Source organism: Anabrus simplex, chromosome 1 (assembly GCF_040414725.1).
Source record: "Anabrus simplex isolate iqAnaSimp1 chromosome 1, ASM4041472v1, whole genome shotgun sequence".
Classification (NCBI taxonomy): Eukaryota; Metazoa; Arthropoda; class Insecta; order Orthoptera; family Tettigoniidae; genus Anabrus; species Anabrus simplex.
Window position 1 is genome coordinate 64527513 of NC_090265.1, and position 23668 is coordinate 64551180.

At 41.1% G+C, this 23668-nt stretch overlaps 1 protein-coding gene across 1 annotated transcript in view; it reads left to right on the top strand.

Moving 5' to 3' along the window:
• The first annotated feature begins 6481 nt into the window (after positions 1-6481).
• The window catches only part of AMPdeam (AMP deaminase), a 676053-nt gene continuing 658866 nt past the window's right edge, over positions 6482-23668 (top strand). Inside the window, exon 1 of the mRNA XM_067156162.2 lies at positions 6482-6711. Within this exon, the coding sequence (XP_067012263.1) occupies positions 6600-6711 (112 nt within the window). The 5' untranslated portion in view covers positions 6482-6599. The remainder of the gene's footprint in view (positions 6712-23668) is intronic.

Here is a 23668-nt window from a genome sequence, read left to right on the forward strand (position 1 = left end):
CAAAAGAGTCTGTAGATACAATGTTTTCCTAAAATGCCCATAGCCTTGATCATTTCTCCATTAATTTCATCAGCACCATCTGATTTTCTAGTTTTGATGTATTTCCAGGCATATCCTACATCACTCCATGTTAAGTCTAACCCGTTGTCAGAGGCAGACTTGCATGAGATAGTACCAGTACTGTCTTTTTGTGTAGGCTGCATGCAATTCACATCTAGCAATTCATCAAAGTAAATCCTCCAAGTCTCTTTGATCTTCTCATCTTCAGTGATTAGATTTTCATTATCATCTCTTAGGTATTTGGAGTGTTCTTTATCTCTTTTTCTATTTTACATCATCCCATATAACATTTTTTTACTACTATTAACATCCTCTTTCAATTCATCACTCCACTTGTTCAACCACTTCTCTTGTTCTTCTGTAACAACTTTGTTTGCTTGTTTTTTAGCAACCCTGTATAGTTCCTTATTATGGTCAATCCAGTCCTTGAAATATTTTCTGAACATGTTGTTCTTTTTCAGGACAGCAGTTCTTGTTCTGTCATTCCACGATGGAGTTTCCTTCCATCTTCTTGTGCCACTGGTTCGTCCACATACCTTCTCAGTTATCATTACTGGATTTTCGTTCAGATCCTTCCATTCCTCCTCAACTGTTCTTTCATCTGTCTTTGGTATTACTGTTTTGTTGTTTTCTTGGAACTCTATTATTCTATCATTGTCCTTCAGCTTCCAAGTCTTGAGTTTCTTTACCTGTATGGTTCTTACTTTTTTAACTTGTTAAACTTGAAGTATCCAATGAGGAGTCTATGATCACTTTCAGGGAGACACTAGGAATAACTTTTACGTCTAACAGTCTATTTTGTAGTTGTTTCTCGATCAAAAAGTAATCTATAAGAGATTCGCTTTTAACATCTCATCCATATCTTATGACCTTACGGCTTTTTTTTGTTTTTGTTTTTGATACCATGAGTTCCCTATTACAAGGTTGTTCCTCAGACAGAGATCAAGTAGTCGAGTTCCTTCTGGGTTTCGTGGACCCCATCCATGTGCTCCTAGAATACTTTCATATCCATCTCTCACAGTTCCTACTTGAGCATTCATATCCCCTATGATAATCGTTCCATTTCCTCTTATTCTTTCCTCTAAATCTTCTTCAAAATGTTCTTTCTCTTCATCTTCACGACCAGTCTGTGGTGCATAGCACTGAATGATGTTGATGTTCTGGGAAGAATCCAATTTCAGCATTATGTGAAGTGGTGGTGGTGGTGATGATAATTCCTCTATATAACACTAATCAGAGAGAGAAAATGGAAGGGGTACGACACTTCGAAAAATGAAGGTATTGGCCAAAGGAAGACAAGGGCCACGAAGGGCATGAAAATGAGACTCTCTCGGCCTCCATACCAGGGTCGGAAAAGAGCACGATTTGACCAAGGGAGGTCAGATAGGATATATGAAAGTGAGGAGCCTGGTACAATTAAGTTGGAGCAATGCCAGGACTCAGCTGAGGGCCCCGTGGTCGCCAACCCCCGCTGCAAAGTTCAGAGCCCATGGGACATATTATGTGAAGAATCCAATCAGAAACATATTTTAGTTCTACTACATGATCTTTCATTTGATGATCCATAACAACACCAACTCCATTTTTTTGTTTGATCTCCACCTGACCAGAATAGATGATATCCCTCTCTGAGTTCCTTTGATCCTTTTCCCTTCCACTTGGTTTCACTGAGACCCAGTATATTTATGTTCCTTGTTTTCATTTTAAGCCTACACATTCCTCTATTTTGCCAGTTAGTGTCAGAATGTTTGGCATGGCAATTTTGATTACAGTCTCATATCGAGTTTTGTGTGTTCTCCTCTTTGGTTGTGATAAGCATCGGGTATTGAACCGTCATTAAAGTCATAACCAATGAGGGAACTAGAGTCATTATTCTGGTGATTACAATATTTCCTTCTGAGGCCTCGTTTATTTTTGAAAGCAATTCCGAATTATTCAGAAGCTGCCTTGCTGGACCTATCACTTTCGAAGATTTTTCTGTCAGGGTTATATCCCTTAGCCTTTAATAGTCCCCTATCAACCTGCAAGGCAGCAGGTCCTGAGTCAGATCTCAGGGATCAGATATTGCCTCTTCCGCCAGATCCACCATACCAGTGATTTTCACTTCCGCCTTTACTGCCGTTGAGGTCTGCACCCATATCTCTGGGCATGGGTTCTGTGTTATACGCCACAGGACTGGGTCCCCGACTGAACTCAGCCATCCTATCACTCCGGCCTACTGAAGTGTAGGGTGCTCCCCCCCGCGACGTGGACGTGCCAAACAGGAATTACTCAAGTGGAGGAATAGGTAAGGTGACCCTATCTCCCTTGAGCCGAGTTAATGGTTGTGTATGGTGCCACAATATTCTATCTTACTGACTAACTCTACACCTTCTAACCACCACTTTTATTTTCTCTTTAGTTTATTTTCCTTTTTATATAACATATGGTAACTTATGTTTTCTTAATTTTGCTTTTTAAATTCCACTTTTTACAATATTCTGCAGTTTTTGTGATGCTATTTGCATACCAGCTGATGTTAAAGATAACAGAAGGTGTCATTGCCTGTTTATTTAGATGGGCTTTAAAGAAGTTAATCATGGTTATAAATTGCTGTAGGGGTTCCCTGGCTGAGGTGGTAAAGAAGTGCTCAATTTGCCCGGAAGGACTGGGTTTGATTCCCCATTAGGTGGTCGAAAAATGTAAGAAACAAGATTTCCACTTCTGGAGGTGCACATGGCCCTGAGGTTCACTCAGGCTACACCAAAAATGAGTACTGGGTTAATACCCGGGGCCAAAGGCGGTTAGGCGTAGAGCTAACCACTTTACCCCACCAAGTGCTGAGGTTACAGATAGTGGAAGCCCTTACCTTCCACCCTTCCAAGGGCCCCCATGGCCTGTACGGAAATGATTATAAACAGCTGTTCATTAAATAAAATACCTTCATTAAAATGTCTTTCCTCTATCAATTGGGTCACGCAGCTGTGAGCTTGCATTCAGGAGATAGTGGGTTCGAACCCCACTGTGGGCTGCCCTGAAGATTGTTTTCCATGGTTTCCACACCTTACTTAAGACCACGGCTGCTTCCTTCCCACTCTTAGCCTTTTCCATCACATTGTCGCCATAAGACCTATCTGTGTCAGTGCGACGTAAAGCCAATTGTAAATTAAAAATCTATCAATTTTACAACCGCATAGGATCACTTTAGTCAGTCCGTTATCCAAACCTCTTCGAAGGGCCTGTTTAGGCCTTGAGGCCCTCCCAGTATTTTTTCAAGTATTCCAATTTTTATCCCCTTTGTGGTGTGAGTTTCTTTATTTTGAGTATGAAGTAGATGTTTGTGTCCTGGATTTATTTTATTTTTTGTTTAATTTTATCTTATCTGTTATGTCTTCTGGTTTAAGGCCAATTTCCTTCAAAAAAACCAAATCCCACGGCACAACAGCCCCAAAGGGCCATTGCCTACGAAGCGACCGCTGCTCAGCCCAAAGGCCTACAATATATGAGGTGTTGTGTTATCAGCACGATGAATCCCCTTGGCCGTTATTCTTGGCTTCGTAGACCGATGCCGCCATTTCACTGTCGGATAGTTCCTCAATTACAATCACATAGGCTGAGTGGATCTCGAACCAGTCCTCAGATCCAGTAAAAATCCCTGAGGTGGTGGTGATGATTATTGTTTTAAGAGGAAGTACAACTAGGCAACCATCCTCTATATAACACTAATCAGAGAGAAAAAATGGAAGGGATCCGACACTTCGACAAATGAAGGTATCGACCAAAGAAAGACAAGGGCCACGAAGGGCGTGAAAATTAAAGACTCCCTAGCCCTCGGAAACCTAATAGCGTCGGGGTCGGAAAAGAGCAAGAGTTGACCAAGGGAGGTCGGATAGCATAGATGAAAGTGAGGAGCCTGGCGCAAGTAAGTGGAAGCAATGCCAGAACTCAGCTGAGGGCCCAGTAGTCACCAACCCACGCTCAAAAGTTCAGAGCCCCTGTACACCCTTTTAGCAGCCTCTTACGACAGGCAGGGGATAGCGTGGGTGTTATTCTACCTCCCCCACCAACGGGGGTGTAAAAATCCCTGACCCGGGGCCTCTGGGTAAAAGGCAGGCACGCTACTCCTACACTGCGGGGCCGGCCCAATTTCCTTCAGATCCTCTCTAATTTCTCTGATTCATTTGCATCCTGTTGTTGTATTATTTGAGTTTAGATTATACTGTAAGAGTTGTTTCAGATGTTTTGCATCCTGCATTCTCATTATGTGTCCAAAGAATCCCAGTCTCCTCTCACACGTAGTATCGGTAATTGGTTCCAACACTTTGTACACGACTTTGTTGGGTACTATCCGCCACTGTCTATCTTTCTAGTATTTTTTTGTTGATGCAGGTTCTTCCAATTCTTCTTTCAATATTCTGGAGTCTGTCAGTCTTTGATTGATCGTTCAGATGAAATACTGTATTGTTTTACTTTACACAGTATTATTTAACTTTCTTTTCAGTAAATTAAACGTTTATATTTAAATAACACTGTTTTTTCAATGAACTTCCAGTAATCCATTGGTTGCATCCAAATCATCTGAGATTCCTCACGGCTGACTCACACCAGGCCTCCTACTGCGCTCAAGGCTGCTTTCCTCATAGTGTTATATCTGTGTGTGTCAAGGACAAGTTGTTTTTAATATTATGTTTTACCTATGTTACTTGTGTTTTTGTATATATTTTAATTATCATTCAAGATCACAGCTGAAGACTTTTTCCATAGAAAATGTAACATGTACCTACAAAAAAATGTTTTTAATAAATTAATGTTATTGTAATCTAAGAAAATCGTAAGATTTTAAAGTGGTGGAAAGGTGGAAGTTCTCAAACGTAATAATAACTCCACCACAGATCAAGATGAAATTTATTACTTGTAATAAGGTTCCTGTGATCCGACAAGGCCCAGCCCCATATGGTGGACTAGTGTAGGCCTTCTTCTGGTTAAGGGAACGAAATTGGTGTTGATATCTCTGTTACCAACAATCCCACGGACAATGGTTTATGAGTTCTGTATAGCATTTAAGAATGTGGAACACAATATTAATATTTTCAATGTATCATAAGTTATTTCGATGTAAGTGAATAGACCTGTACATCAATGCTGGAAGCTATGGTCTATGGTACATATTACCGATACTTAATTGTTTTGAAGCTATTAGATGTACGATCACCTTTATCATTTATAATTTTATTCTGATGAATGATATGATGAAGGGTAGTGCAAGGAATTCATGAAGGTACAAAAATGGACACAATAATATTGCTGATGAAATTGTGATTTGGAGAAAGGACATAGGAGGAGTCCACGGATAGCCTCAGTATTATAAACAAGTTAAGAGTACCGGTATGAACATAAAGGCTATAAGAGTTACATTTTATTAATTTCTACGTTTAATTACTTATCAACAGCCAGAAACAGCACTGAGCAGAATTAAAATGACCTCATTCACTATATAAAATGTGTAAAAAAACAAATACCATAGTAAAAGCATAAAATATTTCCTTACTATTTGTTTTATGTCGCACCGACACCTAGACAGGTCTTATGGTGATGATGGGATAGGAAAAGGTTAGGATTTTTAAAGAAGTTGTGAAAATAGGAAACCACGGAAAACTATCTTTAGAGCTACCGACAGTGGAGTTTGAACCCACCACCTCCCGAATCACTTGTGCAGTCCTGGGGCATCTAGTCCAGTCCAAGACTCAAATCAATGCATGTAAATAACAAGGCACTATGACAACACAAATTTTGAGATACCGGTACAGTAATTGAAACGTATCTTAAGGCCAACTTGTATCTATGAATTACGCGATAGGAATAGCCTATTTTTTCGCAAATGGGCTACACTTACACGAAAAACAGAACCGGTAAGAACAATGGCCTGGCGTTCTTTCGTGCAAATAAACAAAATATTTCATTAAAATACTCCGAGTCAATGCTCTTAAAGAAAAGGAATCGTGCGTCTGCTGCCTGAAGCATACTAGTATTGATTGTACCTCTCTGTGAAAATGCACTATGAATCACAATTGGTACTCCTTCATTAAAATTAAAACGTAGACAACACAGACAAGTTTTAATCATACATTCTAGCCAGACATACGAAACGAAATCAGCTGTCATGCGTACTTGCACAAAAAGCACAATAAAGTTGCAGCAGGCCGACACGTCAATATTCACAAACAAAATCACTTATTTAAGGTTACGTCAATCCTTGAATCAACTGGGTAAAGAAATATTGTTCTCGACTTATACTGAACAATGCGTTCATTCTGACACGAAATAGTTCAATGGAGTTTTATCGGCTCCATTCTCAAATGAATGAATCGGTGAAAATTGTTGGGTATGTTGGCAATCTTGAATTCCTGGCTGAAATATTTTACTATCGCCTCGCGGCCTCCTGGATCATGACAACACGCGCTACAGCATAGTTAAGCCTGCTGTTGGCCGGTTAGAGGAAGGGGTGTGTCATTCCATCAGCTGTTGCTGGAATCGTGTGTGCTGAAGGACTGTATCGGAAAATGGAAGAAGCTGTAGTAGGCGGCCCGGAGCGTCCTCAGAACTTCCCTCATCCCTTCGACGATGTTGGAGACGGAGACAGCTCTAGCAGTCAAGTACCTGGAGAGAGAGAAGGTATGCCATGTTAACACCGGTACCGGGTACTGTCATTGTATTTCTCATACAGTAGTCGGTGAACAGATAACAGAAACTTGTCATTCAGTCAGTTAAGATTATGCTATATGCAATGTATTATTTATAATTTTGTATTTATCATTCATGCATGTTATGTTTTATCGGTAAATCATTATCTTCGACGCCAGCGAAATGTTAAGACACTACTTTTGTAGGTACCGTAAGTAGAGTAGGCTAGAGTAGTTTTCTAAGTAGAGTCACTAGAGTTCTTTGGAGGAACATTTGGCTTTGGTATGAGGAGTAGATTCTGTCATTTATGCCTCGTCATTGCCTATCATCGACTGAGCTTTGGAACGTTCTTCACGAGTGCGTGTCTTTGTTTACATGTGATATTGTAGCTGAGGTATAACTATAACTTCATTAAAATATTATATTAAAATATTTGGATAACAGGATGATATTAAATCGTTGGAGTTACGTCTTTTTTTTATCGTTTTGGCTTATATCCAAAAATATATAATGTGATCCCTTCACGCGCGGAGCTTTATTGTCCTCGCGGTCGGAAGTTAGTTGTGCTGGCTGAGCAGATGACATTCTAAAATTATATTTTGTGGGATTGCTTCTAAAACGATGTCCCAGTAACTAGCGTAGGGCAATATAGGAAGTCTTTCATATTTTCTACCGTCCGCAAATATGCCTCCCATGTCTGCCTTATTCTTCTGGAATTAAAGTGTATTTTAATGACCTAATAAATGCTGAAAAACTTCCCAAAAAATCACTTAAAATGTGCGAGTCAATAACCCAAAAAATATGAAAGAAAATAAACATTTACTATTTTTTTAAAAAATATTTGTATTGTCCGCGGTACCTTTAATTCGTAATGGAGTAAATACAATTAATAATAATAATAATAATAATAATAATAATAATAATAATAATACTGTTTCAATTTTCACCCAGGCAAATGCTGGGGCTGTACCTTAATTAAGGCACGGCCGCTACCTTCCCAATCCTAGCCTTTTCCCAGCCTTCCGTCGCCGAAAACCATCGAAGTATCTGTACGACGTTAAACAAATAATAATAATAATAATAATAATAATAATAATAATAATAATAATAATAGATACAGAAACACCTGAGATGTTATTATTTGTCTTTTTTTAAAAAATCAGTTCTTACAAGTAAATTAACTCAGCATCTGTACGTCGTCATTATTAGAATATTACGCAATCGCTGCAGTCCTCTGATATTCTGGATACCACGTGTTTGTCGTGACCCGCATGTTGCTGAATGATAAATATTTTATCTGCTGCCTTTTTCATTTTGCATATTTCTCAGAAAGATAGAAAAAAATGTTTTTACAAGTTTTTTTACGTCGCACCGACAAAGATAGGTCTTATGGTGACGATGGGATGATGTGATAGGAAAGGGCTAGGATTGGGAGGGAAGCGGCCGTGGCCGTAATTAAGGTATAGCCCCAGCATTTGCCTGGTAAGAAAATGGGGAAATCACGGAAAAACATCTTCAGAGCTGCCACTAGTTGGTTTCGAACCCACTATCTCACTAGCTCACAGCAAGATAGAAAAATCTGTAGAAAAATATCCCGGCTGAATTTTGAAATATACGGTAGTAATTTTCTTTCAAGGAGCCTCCGTGGGTCAGACGGCAGCGCGTCGGCCTCTCACCGCTGGATACCGTGGTTCAAATCCCGGTCACTCCGTGTGGGATTTGTGCTGGACAAAGCGGCGGCGGGACCGGTTTTTCTCCAGATACTCCGGTTTTCCCTGTCATCTTTCATTCCAACAACACTCCCCGATATCATTGCATTTCATTTGTCAGTCATTAATCTTTGCCCCAGAGCTTGCAGCCGGCACGATTCCTATCCTCGCACCTAGATGGGGATTCATTCATTCATTCATTCATTCATTCCGGTCACTGACTGGAAAACAGGTTGTAGGTTTTCATTTCTTCATTCATTTCATTATTCCTTATGTAATCTTGATTAGAACTGTAACTTAGTCCTAATCAAGATTACATAACAGATTACCCTTTCACCCTACATGGTCGTACCATTAAGGGGTTTTATAGAATATTAATACGAAGAGATGCTTCTTTCAAAATGAAAAATCCTTATTTTGTATTCTGTTTCCCTTCACACGCGTGATACTGGAATACTATTCAAGATCGGTATTTTCCATTAATTTCGCTGTATTTTCGCATTTACCGCAAAATAAGTAAATTTCGTTTTAACCTGCCCTTGTCGCTTTAATTCGCGAAAACAAAATCACTAATTTCTTAACTAGAATCATATGATTCGTTAAGATATTTCAAAATCTCTTCGAAATATTTTTGTCGCATTTATCGTTAATGCGAAAAAAGCTTGCCTCTAGCCAGGGTCCTTCGGGCCTGTTGAGCTATCGGGTTTGGTGTGTATTTTTCTTTTGGTAGTAGAAGGTTAAGTTACTTTATTTCAGTTTTCGAACTTAGTAATGGATCTTTTTGATGTTTGAGTAAGCCTGTTCTCTTTTATTGAAAGCTCGAATGATATTCAGATATGTAGATTACCCAACGTAAAGACATAAAAATGACTAAATAAGGGAGCAGAACAAAGGCAAATTACTTTAAAACAAAAAATAAATGTAAAGATTTGCTGAAAATGAAAAATATAATTAGGTAAAAGAGAAAAAATGACCTAAAAGTATAAAAGGCATAAAATGACGAAAAATGACTTAATAAATTGGCAGTTCTGTATTCAGGGGGCCATGATCAGAATGTATGTATAAGTTAGTAATGTCTATGATGCACCAGTTAAAAGATGATATGTCATCAAACTCCGGACCCAGGTAATTATCTTCCACGTCATGTGTAGCAATAAGTGGCCTACTCATCCTCATCCTGAAGTTCGAAACATTAATAATCCCCAACCTGTTTCCGGTCATTCGACCGGGTTAGGAGCGGGATAAATGAAGCCCCATCTAGCGGCGAGGATAGGAATTGTGCCGGCTGCCGAAGCCTGACGCACTCCTCTGAGGCAATGATTAATGACTGACAGCTGAAATGAAATGATATTGGAGTGTTGCTGGAATGGAAGATGGCAGGGGAAAGCTGGAGTGCCCGAAGGAAATCCTGTCCCGCCTCCGCTTTGTCCAGCAGAAATCTCATATGGAGCGGCCGGGAGTTGAACCACGAAACCCAGCGATGAGATGCCAGCGCGCTGCCTCCTGAGCCATGGGGTTCATTTTGATACTGACTATGTCCAACTTTGGTCTAGTATGTCAACCCCAGTTGTGGAGAGGGTACAGGATTGAGTCCGGGGACTGACTGAGCGTGGAAGCAAGAAATAGTTCTATTTTAGGGCGCAGTTTACAATAAATTTGTATTCTATGCTTAGAGCGCTTTGTTGCGATTAGATTTACACTCTCAGGCTTACCTTATTTTATATTTTATTTTTATTTCTTGGATTTATTGACTGTGCAGTCATCATATACTTAAATATGCCAATAAATGCCTGCTTGACTGGCTCAGACGATTGACGCGCTGGTTATCTGACCCCAACTTGGCAGGTTCGATCCTGGCTCAGTCCAGTTGTGCTCAAAAACGCCGGCCTCGTGTCGGTAGATTTATTGGCACGTAGAAACTCCTGCGGGACAAAATTCTGGCACCGCAGCGTCTCCGAAACCGTCAAAATAGTTAGTGGGGCGTAAAAACAAGATCAAGATTATTATTATTATTATTATTATTATTGTTATTATTATTATTATTATTATTATTATTTCCGGCTCCGTGGCTAAACGGTTAGTGTGCTGGCCTTTAGTCACAGGGGTCCCGGGTTCGATTCTCGACAGAGTCGGGAATGTTAACCATCATTGGTTAATTTCGCTGGCACGGGGGCTGGGTGTATGTGTTGTCTTCATCATTATTTTCATCTTCATCACGACGCGTAGGTCGCCTACGGGAGTCAAATCAAAAGACCTGCACCTGGAGAGCCGAACCCGTCCTGGGATCTCCCGGCACTAAAAGCCATATGCCATTTCACTTTTCATTATTATTATTATTATTATTATTATTATTATTATTATTATTATTATTATTATTATTATGACAAATAGGATAAAAGAGAAGCCTACGATAAACCAATAAACCAGACACTTAAAGGCATACGGAAAAAGATCAGGACAGATATAAACAATAAATATTCCACACTTGCTGTTCGTCCAAAAGTCGTTCATATGGTCAACTTTGTTTAACGGAGATATTAGGCTTACGTTAGGTAGTACATTATTTGTCTTCGAATTAACCGGTGGTCATCCTCAGTGGTTCTGCTTGTTCGGCTGCATATGAGGACATTGAAATACTGCACCGTGTTTATGGATTCCAGCACGTTTAAAAATACCTGGGGGAAAATATTCCGACGCCCCGGCGTCTCATGTAGGCCCTGTGCTTCTTCTTCTTTTTTTTTGTTTGCTTCTTTATCATCGCACTAGCACACATTCGTTTTCGGCGACGTTGTGATTAGGACTGCGCAAATAATGGTCGTTTGCTTAGTTAAGGCACAGTTCTGACATTTAACCTACTTGGAGTGATAATTGGAAACCACGTAAAACCATATTCAGGGTTGCCGACGGTGGAGTTCGAACCCACCATCTATCGAATGTACTCGTACAGCTATCCGATCACTTTATTAGGAACACCTGGCGATCACGATTTGCAAACGTCGGGGGTCAGATTCCACAAGGTGACGCAGATCGTCCTTGTCCGGTTGCCGGATATTTTCGGTCAAGGTGATTTACTGTCACTGAAATATACTTGTGCCCACTCGCAGGAATTCCACAGCAGTTATAAGAGATTTTCGGTCACTCCAGCATGGGGTGGGCCTCATTAGCTTAATCTCGGGGTATCCTCGCTAACCTGCCTGGGCTCCTGCTCACTCTCTTCGAGAACAATTATCTTCTCTCGCGTGAATTATTTAGTGACTGATACCTTCAGCTACAGACACCATTTTGTATTGAAAGTTCCTGGCATAAGTATTCGGAAGATTGCATTTCCGGAAAGCAGCCTGGCTTTACCGCAAAACTTCCTATTTCCATTACCGAAAAATTGCATATATCTTTAAAGCAAAATATTAGAAATCACTACCGCAAATATAAAGTGTACAACAGCTTACCTTTAAAACTGGCAGCGCAGCACGCTGCTTGTCCAGGTGAAACACTTATCCTAGAGTGGGGACCGATGTGGAGTTCTTTTTACGTACTCCAGTAACGGTAACTCACCACGTTGATATTTGTCCCATAATTCAATAGCAACCCGGTGATTTTCATGGTCACGTCTATTTATTTTTATTTTATTATGCACTGTGTTAAAGCACAGGTAAGTTCCGCTTTGCAATTGCTTTAAAGCCTTCAATAACTCGTGGATAGAAGGATGATGTTTGTAAAATTGTTGTTTTAAATGTCGATGAAACGACTCCGCACCATTTGTAGTTCTGATTTCATCTGTTGGTATACTGGTCCATAAATTAGGGGGAAATTAAGCATCTTCACTTAGATAGTTTTCAAGTACTTGGTCTAGAAAAAAAAAACTGACTGTGATTGGAGGTAGAAATCTCAAACCAAACATATATTTCAGAAACTTTCAGACTTCTGATTGAGGATTGGTATACTCAAAACGAAGTCCAAGTTCGACTATCTTTCGATACCATGCATGACTTAAGTGAAAACTGAAGCCTTTAATGTTAACACTTGGAAACACTTTCTGTTCCGCCACATGAACTGCAAATTCGAAATCTAAGATTAATGTTTCAGGGTTAAAATTGTCAGTGCACGAACTACGAATACCGTTCCACGTGCATTCGTACGCTGATACAGTTTTTTTTAATAATATTAAACGAAAAGCAACTTGGACATACCCCAAGGTATCTATCTATTCAAGCTTTCATTCCTCCCCTGAAGGGGGAGGCGGGCCACCTAGTGGGGAACATCTACTCTCTGGCCAATACTCTACTACTACTACTACTTACTACTACTACTACTACTACTACTACTACTACTACTAAAATGTTTTCATTCCTTCCCTGAAGGGGGCGGCCGGCCTCTTAGACGGTAACGCCGTCTCTCAGGCCAGGAGATTTTTTACGGTGAAGGAGACGCTCGGAGAAGGTGAGGGGGTTGGCGGCCGTGGCCTATACTAGGAACTGTCCCGGCATTCGCCTTAGAGCAGGAGAATGGTAAACCCCGGAAAAACATTCTCAGGACAGCCGACGGTAGGAGGCAGCCGTGAGGTCCAGCCTGTCCCGTCTCCGGAATACAGAGGCGTAGAGCCACGGTACAGCCGTGGCCACCCCTCCTCTGCTCAGTTGGCCGGTCAGAGTGCAGAACTGTTGGACTACGGACCAGCCGACAGCACTTACGGGCCGAGACCCACTTTGCGTCTACTGACCGCCAAGCCCCCCCCCCCCCCCCCAAGTTAGTATATGTATGTAACGTGTAAAGCTGATGAAAGTGTTTTGGCGGATCCGCTGATACAGTACGCATGTCACTACACAGACATTGCAGATTTTGTTCACAAGTGAAAAATACTGTTTTATTTTCCAGTTATACGAAGCAGAGCCTTTCGTCTCGATTTGTTAAAATATCTAAACTGTTGAACTGCCCTAATGCCTCGTTTGTTGTACGAGGATGAGGGGGACTCTGTTTCCTTCGGGTTCTCTACAATGATAAACGAAAATTAGTCGTCTCCTTTTTCTGTATTTCATAGCTAGCTGACTTAGATAATTCTGCTCGTATTATTTTACTAGGTTGTACAGTTCATCACACGCTTTTCTTTTGCAATTATTCCGCATAACATGTGGTTCAATAACCCTAGCTCTTATTTTCATGATCATGGGTGTCTCTTAAATATATTATTTCACTCATTTCCGCATTAGTCTGTAAAGTTGACACCGTTTTTTTCCGTGCACCTCCACGAAATGTCACCCCGTCCTCATTTTACGTTGCTTTCTGTATTTAAAATTGTCCTTAATTTTACAATCCATTCCACGATTTGTAATAGTTTTTATGAAGTCTATTCTTTAAACGCTTTAAAGTGACAAGTAAAAGATAAATGCACTTCGACGTCGAGACTTCGTACATGGAGATACGCAACACACCATACAGCCTACCTTTTGTATCTACAGAAACTTTCGCCTGTGGCCATAGAGTCAACACACAATCTTCGATCTAGCGCCATCTACCAGCAGCAATAGTTAAGTATGCAGTATGGGATAGAATAAACGCGGAGTTGCAAAACTTGCACCTAGTTTGTAAACTTAATTAGGAATTTGATTTAGCGCTGTTATAAATCTATCTTTTGCTGTAATGAAAAAAAAAACTTTTTTGCGGTAAAGAAAATTAATTTTTGCGGACTTTCTTTTACGTTTTTGCGCATTTATTATCCAGCCTAAGTATTTACTGTCGTGTGCTGTAATGGGATTGACAGTTACTAATAAGGCAAATCGTTGTGCAAACTACAGTCGTTATATGTACATAAAGTATACGGAAAGTCAACATGGCATCGTCACCTGTGTGTGTCTGAAGGAGATGAACAAGTGTAAAGGAGACTGAGGACAATAGGCAAAGAAATACTTCACATCTGATCGAAACCAACTATTAACATGGGATGTATTATACTTTGTTTATAAATTGCAGAATGTTATGTTTTAAAAACACATGCCGGTTTTTTGAGAAACAATGTCTTAAAGTTGACGCATGGTTGAAACACGCTTAAAAAGGGCACTTTTTGTGTTCCACCTGCGATAAATAATATTAAAAAATAAATTACACATTCCAAACCTACATGATCTAACGTGAAATGAAACGAGGAAAATGATGGTGTTATTACATTTTCTGTAAACCTATTGCTTATTTCCAAACTCGAGTACACATAATATTTTGGTCGACTAGACTGATGGCCGCACTTCCCCGGAGGCAGATGCATCACGCACCTCGGCCGACACAACCCGGACACAAAACACATCTCAGTGACCGCAAATGTCAGTGATTTTGTGGTGACGGCAAATGTCCAGACACCCCTTGTCTAATTCAAGTTATGCCTGCTGCAACATCTCGTCTAGTTAACGCCAATTGACGTGTTACCCATGATTAATGTATTATGTAGAGTTGTAGAAATTCTAACATGGAAATACAGCGTTTCCAGACCGGTTACTATTTTCTTCTGCGTGTTCCCTAAAAGTCTTGGCGTATCTTATTGTTACACTCTGTATAAACATTGAAAAGGAGGGGTGGTGGTGGTGGTGGTGGTGACGACAACTGCAGCCCTGCCTCACTCCTTTCTTGATAGCTGCCATTTATTCATAGCCCTCGATTGTTATCACTGCAGACTGATTTTTTTGTATACAGAATGTAACAAAATATTTCTTTCTTTCTTTCTTTCTTTCTTTCTTTCTTTCTTTCTTTCTTTCTTTCTTTCTTTCATTCTTTCTTACTGTCCAGGGTTTGTTTTTCCCTCGGACTTAGCGAGAGATCCCACCTCTACCGCCTCAAGGGTAGTGTCCTGGAGCGCCAGACTTTGGGTCGGAGGATAAAACTGGAGAGGAGGACCAGTACCCCACCCCGGCGGCCTCACCTGCTATGCTGAACAGGGGCCTTGTGGAGGGGGGATGGGAAGATCGGAAAGGATAGACAAGGAAGAGGGAAAGAAGCGGCCGTGGCCTTAAGGTACCATCCCGACATTTGCCTGGAGGAGAAGTGGGAAACCACGGAAGACCACTTCGAGGATGGCTGAGATGGGAATCGAATCCCCTCTACTTAGTTGACCTCTCGAGGCTGAGTGGTCTGCGTTCCAATCCTCGTACTACTTTTCAAATTTCATGGCTGAGCCGGGAATCAAACCCGGGCCTTCGGGGTGGCAGCTAATCACACTAACTACTACACCACTGAGGGTGTAAGAAAATACCGGGGAAAATTTCAGGAATAAATTCCTCATTGAACGATGCTGCGAGGCCCTCTGGGAGTAAATTGTGAAGCCTATAATCAGACAATAGGAACCCCATGAGGAATGTCGAAGCCCTTTCAGAAGTCGATAAGAGGACGAACCGAGGCCTGTAAACAGACACAGGGTAGACATTTTGAATATTGGACTTAAAAGTATCGTAATTCAAGAAGATAACCCCATTTGAATTCACCAACACTTAGAAACTAGGCATTTCCGGGCCCAATTTGATGTAATACATTTTTATTCTCAACTACAAATGATCCAATCTTGGATTTTTTTTTTTCCGGTAGTTTGTTACATTCTGTAGATTGTAGATGACCCTTCTTTCTCAGTGGTATCAAGTCCTAACGAGGTGCTCGTGTGGTTACATGCATGCACAGAAATGGTGTTCCGACATAAACAATCAACACTGCTCCACTCCACTCCAGTACTGTAAAGAAGCTAGTTGTTTTACGTCGCACCGACACAGATAGGTCTTGCGGCGACGATGGGACAGGAAAGGGCTGGAGTGGGAAAGAAGCGGCCGTGGCCTTAATTAAGGTACAGCCCCAGCATTTGCCTGGTGTGAAAATGGGAAACCACGGAAAACCATTTTCAGGGCTGCCGACAGTGGGGTTCGAACCTACTGTAAAGAAGGGAAGGGAGTGAAGGGGTAGTGTCGAAATCGCAGCGTGTGTATTGCCATACTGATTCTGTGGAGGCCTAAATGTCGTTATACTGTAAGATCGTTCCTATGTTATGACAAGTGAATAGAGGTCGTATTGTTGGCATGTGGGAGGCTTCCATGCCACTGCCCAAACAATAGCTCGAGCAATACTATGCAGTCTTAAGACAGTTTGGTGATGGATACAAATATGACAAGAACGAAGTAAATAAGGAATGCTAGATCATAGGAAACATAACAAGGCTCCTGGAAGAACTTTGAACAATTCTCTGTTTGCGACTATAGGTAGTGCGATTACCGCACTGGACTGCCAGTAAGCCTGACCGACTACCTCGAGTCACCGACTCCATGTTGTAGGTATTCAGGGACACGTTCGAGTGTGCCTACGGTCAAACCATTCCCCTGCAGATTACCGTCGATCCTTGAAGGGTCGAGGTCTAGTTGCGCCCCTGTTCAGTGTGGTAGGTTTCTCCATTTGTTATTGTTGGGCCACTAGTTTTTATTATTTTAATGTCCTTCTTAATATTAACAAGTATCAAAATTTAAACTTAATATCAGTTAAAAACAGGTATTGAAATGATTACATCCCCATGCAATGATTGCCATAATAACGTCTTAATTAAAGCGTCTTTTTAACAAATAGGAAATAAGGTTAAAAAGTTCATTCATGATTAAATCATGACTTAATCACTAAACCTAACTTACTAAACTACTTTTAAGTACGGACTCTACACCGCATTTAAAATTTATTTTAATTGTATGTTTGACTGATTCCAAAACTTTGTTTTACTGTATTTTTCAACCGATTTCCAAAAGTTGTGACTACTGGAGGCAGATCCACGGGGGCAATTCGATCCTCACTTCGAACTCGTGGGCCCAACTCAACATCCCCCGGTATTCAGAGACGCCGAGCTGCAAAAAAGGGGCGACATAGAACTTCGCGCAAGCTTTGCACTACAAGAAAATGTTACTCCACGACAGGAAATTACAATCTGGTTGGACGAAAAGGTATTCTGCTCCGATCCAGGTAAACAGCTGAAATGAACGCGTCCGGTTGGGAAGTGTTATGAAAATCCCTTTGTTCACGTAACTAATCAGTCGGGTGGCGTCACATGTGACTTATTGGTGTGGATAAAAGGTGCTGGTCGTTCCTTCTATCAGTCCAGTTAGTAATTTCGCAAACGTGTATACTATAATCAGAAAGAATGCTTTCTCAGAGCTTACACGCAACACTTGTCAAGCCGACTGGCCTGTACTTATCCGCTTTATGTTAAACATCCTTTCCCTTGTACACTGGGGATACTATAGCTGCTCTCCATTCATGAAGCAGTAATCACATAATATATCAGATAGACAGCACTATATCCCAACCCGTTGCCTTTAGTATGTCCCCAGAAATCTTACCAATCCCAGATGCTTGTTCAGCTTTCAACTTTTGGATCGTTTGGTAAATAACTTTATTATCATGGATACATTATAGTACTTCGCCAGTATTTGTAACGTCCTCTACTTGGATATTTTCCTTAAACCTCACAAGTACTATTATCTTTGGTGCTTTAATATTGCAATTATCTGCTTATATTTCAAGTATTTTAATTCAGTAAGGTGTGCTTTATTAGAATACATAATACATCCAAATTGATACTTTGGCATTTTCTAGCCCATATTTCCAGTAGTGATCTGTAACATCGCGTCAGTAAATAAAGTGCAAAATGTTATTTTTTTTACAATTGACTTTACGTCACACCGACACAAGATAGTTCTTATGGCGACGATGGGATAGGAAAGGGCTACGAGTGGGAAGGAAGCAGACGTGGCCTTAATTAAGGTACAGCCCTAACATTTGCCTGGTATGAAAATGGTAAACCAAGGAAAGCCATCTTCAGGGCTGCTGTCAGTGGTGTTCGAACCCACTATCTCCCGAATGCAAGCTCACAGCTTCGCGCCCCTAACCGCATGGCCAATTCGATCGGTACAAAATGTCAACGTAGTAGTTAAGGGTTAAGGATTTACTCGATTGAAGAACATTTAGAGACTGTAGTATGGATTGATGAACGACAGTATACTGGGCAAACAACACTGCACAATTGATGACCAATTTTTAGCTGTGTTTTTGGAAGGTGCCACCATCCAAGAGAACATTGTTGGCTTGAGAACGGAAGACTTTTACGACAAGATCCATTAAGGATGCACCTAGGGGTGGGATACCTTCTAAACCGGTATGCATGCTTCTAACTTGGATATTCCGCACTCCAACATGAGAGACCGCATGTGAAATAAGTCAAATCCTTTCGTCCTGAATGAGTGAGCTATCATATTTGGACTCACGGTGTCAAGAAGAATGCCAATTGCTTCTTCGCTTGTTCTCATTAAGAGAAAACAAAAAGAAGGTACGTTTTACCTGCGAATATGCTGTTTGTCGAAGTTCTAAAGATAGGAATGTTTACTTTTAGTCCAAGAAGAATTCACGCTTCTGCGAATGGTTAATGAATGGTTGTTTCTTGAATTCCAAAGAATAAGGATATCTGGCGAGTGGTGGTGGTGATTATTGTTTTAAGAGGAAGTACAAATGGGCAATCATCCTCGATTAACACTAACCAGCGGAAAAAATAGAAGGGATGCGACACTTCGAAAAATGAATATACCGGCCAAAGAAAAACAAGGGCCACGAAGGGCGTAAAATTGTAAGACTCCTTAAGCCTCGCAAAGCTAATACCGTCGGGGTCAGAAAAGAACGAGAACTGGCCAAGGGAGATCGGATTGGATAGATCAAAGTGAGGAGCCTAGCGCAAGTAAGTGGAAGCAGTGCCAGGACTTAGCTAAGATGTGTCTTCAACAAGATAGCGCACGAGCTTATTTTGTCATCGGTCTGCTATTGCGTCTTAATGAGCCTTTCCTACGGAGCGGGTTGGCCGTGCAGCTGTGAGCTTGCATTTGGGAGACAGTGGGTACTAACGTATCCCTACAGACGCACACAAGATGCTGTCAGTTGTTACAATGAATTTTATTCACATATATACACAAATTAATACACACATAACCTTCATCTCCGTATCACAAAACAAATGCATTTAACTTGTAGAATATCAACAAAGCCGCCATCTTTAAGCAGTTGACAACTAACACCGAATACCACAGAGGTTACTCTTTCAAACACAATTGAAAATAGATGACTACCGATCAATTCAACATGGAGACTGCCAACTTCGGCATGTCAGCCACGTACTACTAAACAATAACCCTCTTCCAATAGCTTCCAAACCACAACTGACTTTACTGTCCAGATCGCCTCTTTATATATATCCTGGACAGGTTTCCAAAAGATACATTACAAAAAACTGCCTTATTGAATATTCCAGAGTGTCCAATACATATATTACAATGTATAGAATATTCTCAATTGTTCTAGTGCCGTATTACCATTCTGGAAGTTAGTGTGTTTCACAATTATGGATTACAATTTATATATACAGGTAAGAATAAATTACATAATATTAATTTACAGGTATTTACATTAACGGAACTGATATCAATGTCTGTGTACAACGTATGTTCCAAGACATAACCTCACACATAATACGATCATTCGGCTACGTAAATAATAGTATTACTAATACTAAATGGATGTAACACTTCACAGCTAAACATACAAGAAATAATAGTAATAATCACGATCGTACAATAATAATAATAGAATAATAATAATAATAATAATAATAATATTTGAGCTCGATATCTACACTAGTTTCCCATTTTCACACCAGGCAAATGCTGGGGCTGTACCTTTATTAAGGCCACGGCCGCTTCCTTCCCACTCCTAGCCCTTTCTTATTCCGTGGTCGCCATAAGACCATTCTATGTCGGTGCGACGTAAGCCAATTGTAAAGCTTTTCCTAAACAAGTGGATTGGCCGGCGATCCGAGAACTTTCCTCCACCTTTACCATAACTACCACGAAGCCCAGCTCTCTCCACTCCAGACAGTTATCTTTGGCGTATCACAAAGCCAGATGCCAGCAAAGGGCGCTGTGTTACAATCGACGACAGGAATGTTCCCATTCATGCTTTCACGACCCGTAACTGTAGACATCATATAAGCTTTTTGGACTTATGTCGCGTCAAGAAAATAAGGCCAAGTTTTCTGTGAAACGTAAATAATTTAAGCCAAAAAGCCTATATCATGTCTACGACGAGGAATGTTTTCACCGCTGTGACTCCACAAATGCTACGGAAAATGAGCAAACGGACCTGGAGACGCAAATGTCTCTGCAAATATTACAGAGGAATGCATACGGATGTTATGGATCTGTCATAACAGGTGAATGTATTGTCATTTTATAGTGAAGTTAAGTCTAGTAAAGCCTCCGTAGCTCAGGCGGCATCGCGTCGGCCTCTCACCACTAGATACCGTGGTTCAAATCCCGGTCACTCCATGTGAGATTTGTAATGGACAAAGCGGAGGAGGGACAGGATTTTCTCCGGGTACTCCAGTTTTCCCTACCATATTTCATTCCAGAAATACTCTCCAATATAATTTCATTTCATTTGTCAGTCATTAATCACTGCCCCAGTGCAGTGCGACAGGCTCCAGCAGCCGGCACAATTTCTATCTTCGCCGCTAAATGGGGGCTTCATTCATCCCATTTCCGACCCGGTCAAATGACTGGAAACAGGCCGTGGATTTTCAGTGAAGTCAAGGGTATACGAACCTTTCACTCAGCCTGTAGACCTATGCTCGTTTTATAAGTTACAGTTTTGAACTGTTGTGCTGCATGCTGCAGTGCTTGACTATCGAGTCTGCATTATGCTCTTCTGTAGGGTTTGTGAAGGGTTGGTGTAAATCTGTTGAAAGGAACGACACATGCCTCGCCGAGTTTTTAATTAGCCGGGGCCAAGAAAAAGACAAAGGAAAAGCTTCAGTTGGAAGTGACTCATCTGAAGACAGTTTGGCAGCTGAACTTGTTATTGAAGTGTGGTCGGACACGTAATTAAAGGTATTTGCACTTCGTGCAGACGTCATCAAATACTCCACATACCTTCTCAGATAACAGTTCACATGTTATACGCGTGTGTCAAAACATCAAAACATCGTGACCAATTGATGGATTTTTATTTGTAAATAAGATGTTCCTTCAAGTATGGGATTAGGACATCGTGGTGTCAGTACAGTACACCTAGCTATGACCACTCAACCATAAACTATTATGTTACAATATTTTTCACGTGGTTTTTAACAACTTCGTTGATCCATTACATAATATTGTTCAGTTAACAAACTGGCACAAGCAAAGAAGGCTTTTCTTAAGAAAGGACATTTTCTCTCATCACAATATAGGCCTACTGTAAATTTCCCTATTGGCTTTTTAAAGACTTCTCTGTGCAAACTGTGAAAGTGAAAGATCTAATATATAAGAACGAATAACTGTTTGTTCGTCTCGAATGGACTCAAAAACTACTGGATCGATTTCGCTGAAAACGTCACAATTAGTTCGTATTACTCCTGAGAGGGTTTAGGAAGTGGTTTGAACAAAATCCGATAAGTAAATTTTTATGACGAGTAATTTTATGTCTGTCTGTCTGTTAGGTCATCAGCCCAGAGGCTGGTTGGATCCTCAAATAGCACCACCACAGGTTATGCGGTTATAAGGAAACCCCAAAAACCAATGGCAGCACCAAAATGAGGCGTACTAGGCAAGATGAGGCGTGAGGTAGTTTGTCATTGCTTTCCTCACTGGGTCAGAAAGTACTATTGCAGCACGACTGACCCTATGAGCAGAACCTTTTTTAACATTCAGATGCACTAGCCATGCTCTGAATGTCATTACTCAGCACTACCCATACCCCAGCAACTTCCATATTGTCACAGCCATGGATGTTGACTGGGACTTCGGTGGAAGCTACACTTTACTCTGGCCTGTGCCAAGAGATGGATGCAAAAGTACTGTATCCATCAAGAAATGACAGCAGGCAGCTAATTTTATGTAATTAATTTAATTACAAAGCCGCACCAAGATTTGAATCAACCTTGATGGACAGATTGTCGCTAGGCGACAGTGACTTAACGCTGTATCATGACAGTCCGGTAAGAAATGCTGTATATAGGAGGATGGGGACACGTCGCCATGTTTTATGAAGTACCTTACCACATCTCATCCTAAACCACTGGAGTCATTTCCATCAAACTTGGTACACTTATGACTTACTATCTGGAGACAAATATTATGGGGGTAAACCACCCCTAGCTCCTCTAGGGATGGGAATGTTATAATAATGGCGTGTGGCCTCCGGAGAGGCCTAGTGCAGGTCTTTTGATTTGACTCCCGTAGGCGACCTGCGAGTCGTGATGAGAATGAAATGATACTATAGCTGCTCTCCATTCATGAAGCAGTAATCACATAATATATCAGATAGACAGCACTTTATCCCAACCCGTTGCCTTTAATATGTCCCCAGAAATCTTACCAATCCCAGATGCTTGTTCAGCTTTCAACTTTTGGATCGTTTGGTACCCAGTCCCCGTGCCAGGGGAATTAACAAATTATGGTGAAAATTCCTGACCCTTCCGGGAATCGAACTCGGGACCCCTGTGACCAAAGGCCAGCACACTAACCATTTAGCCATGGAGCTCGACATGGGAATGTTGTGGTAATGTAACACAAAATAGTGTCGAATCCATAGTTTTCTGAGTCGCTCCGATCAGTGACACTCTGGATGCAGTTTAAGTGCAAGCTCTGGGGATTGATAAGGGCTGAACAAGAATGTGTCCAAAATGACCGATATTTGTGTTGAGTCCACAGTTTACGGGGTCGCTAGTCTGATTGGTGACAGTCCCAGTGACAGTTGGAATCGTGTACATCATATCTATTGCACGAGGCCAAAATACACTGACTGACAGAGCAAATGCAACACCAAGAAGGAGTGGTTCGAAAGGGATGAAAGTTGGGGAAAAAACAGAGACGGCACGGACGAATAATTGATGTTTATTTCAAACCGATATGCAGGTTACACAATGCGCACGGCATCGACTCAGTAGGATGTAGGACCACCGCGAGCGGCGATGCACGCAGAAACACGTCGAGGTACAGAGTCAATAAGAGTGCGGATAGTGTCCTGAGGGATGGTTCTCCATTCTCTGTCAACCATTTGCCACAGTTGGTCGTCCGTACGAGGCTGGGGCAGAGTTTGCAAACGGCGTCCAATGAGATCCCACACGTGTTCGATTGGTGAGAGATCCGGAGAGTACGCTGGCCACGGAAGCATCTGTACACCTTGTAGAGCCTGTTGGGAGATGCGAGCAGTGTGTGGGC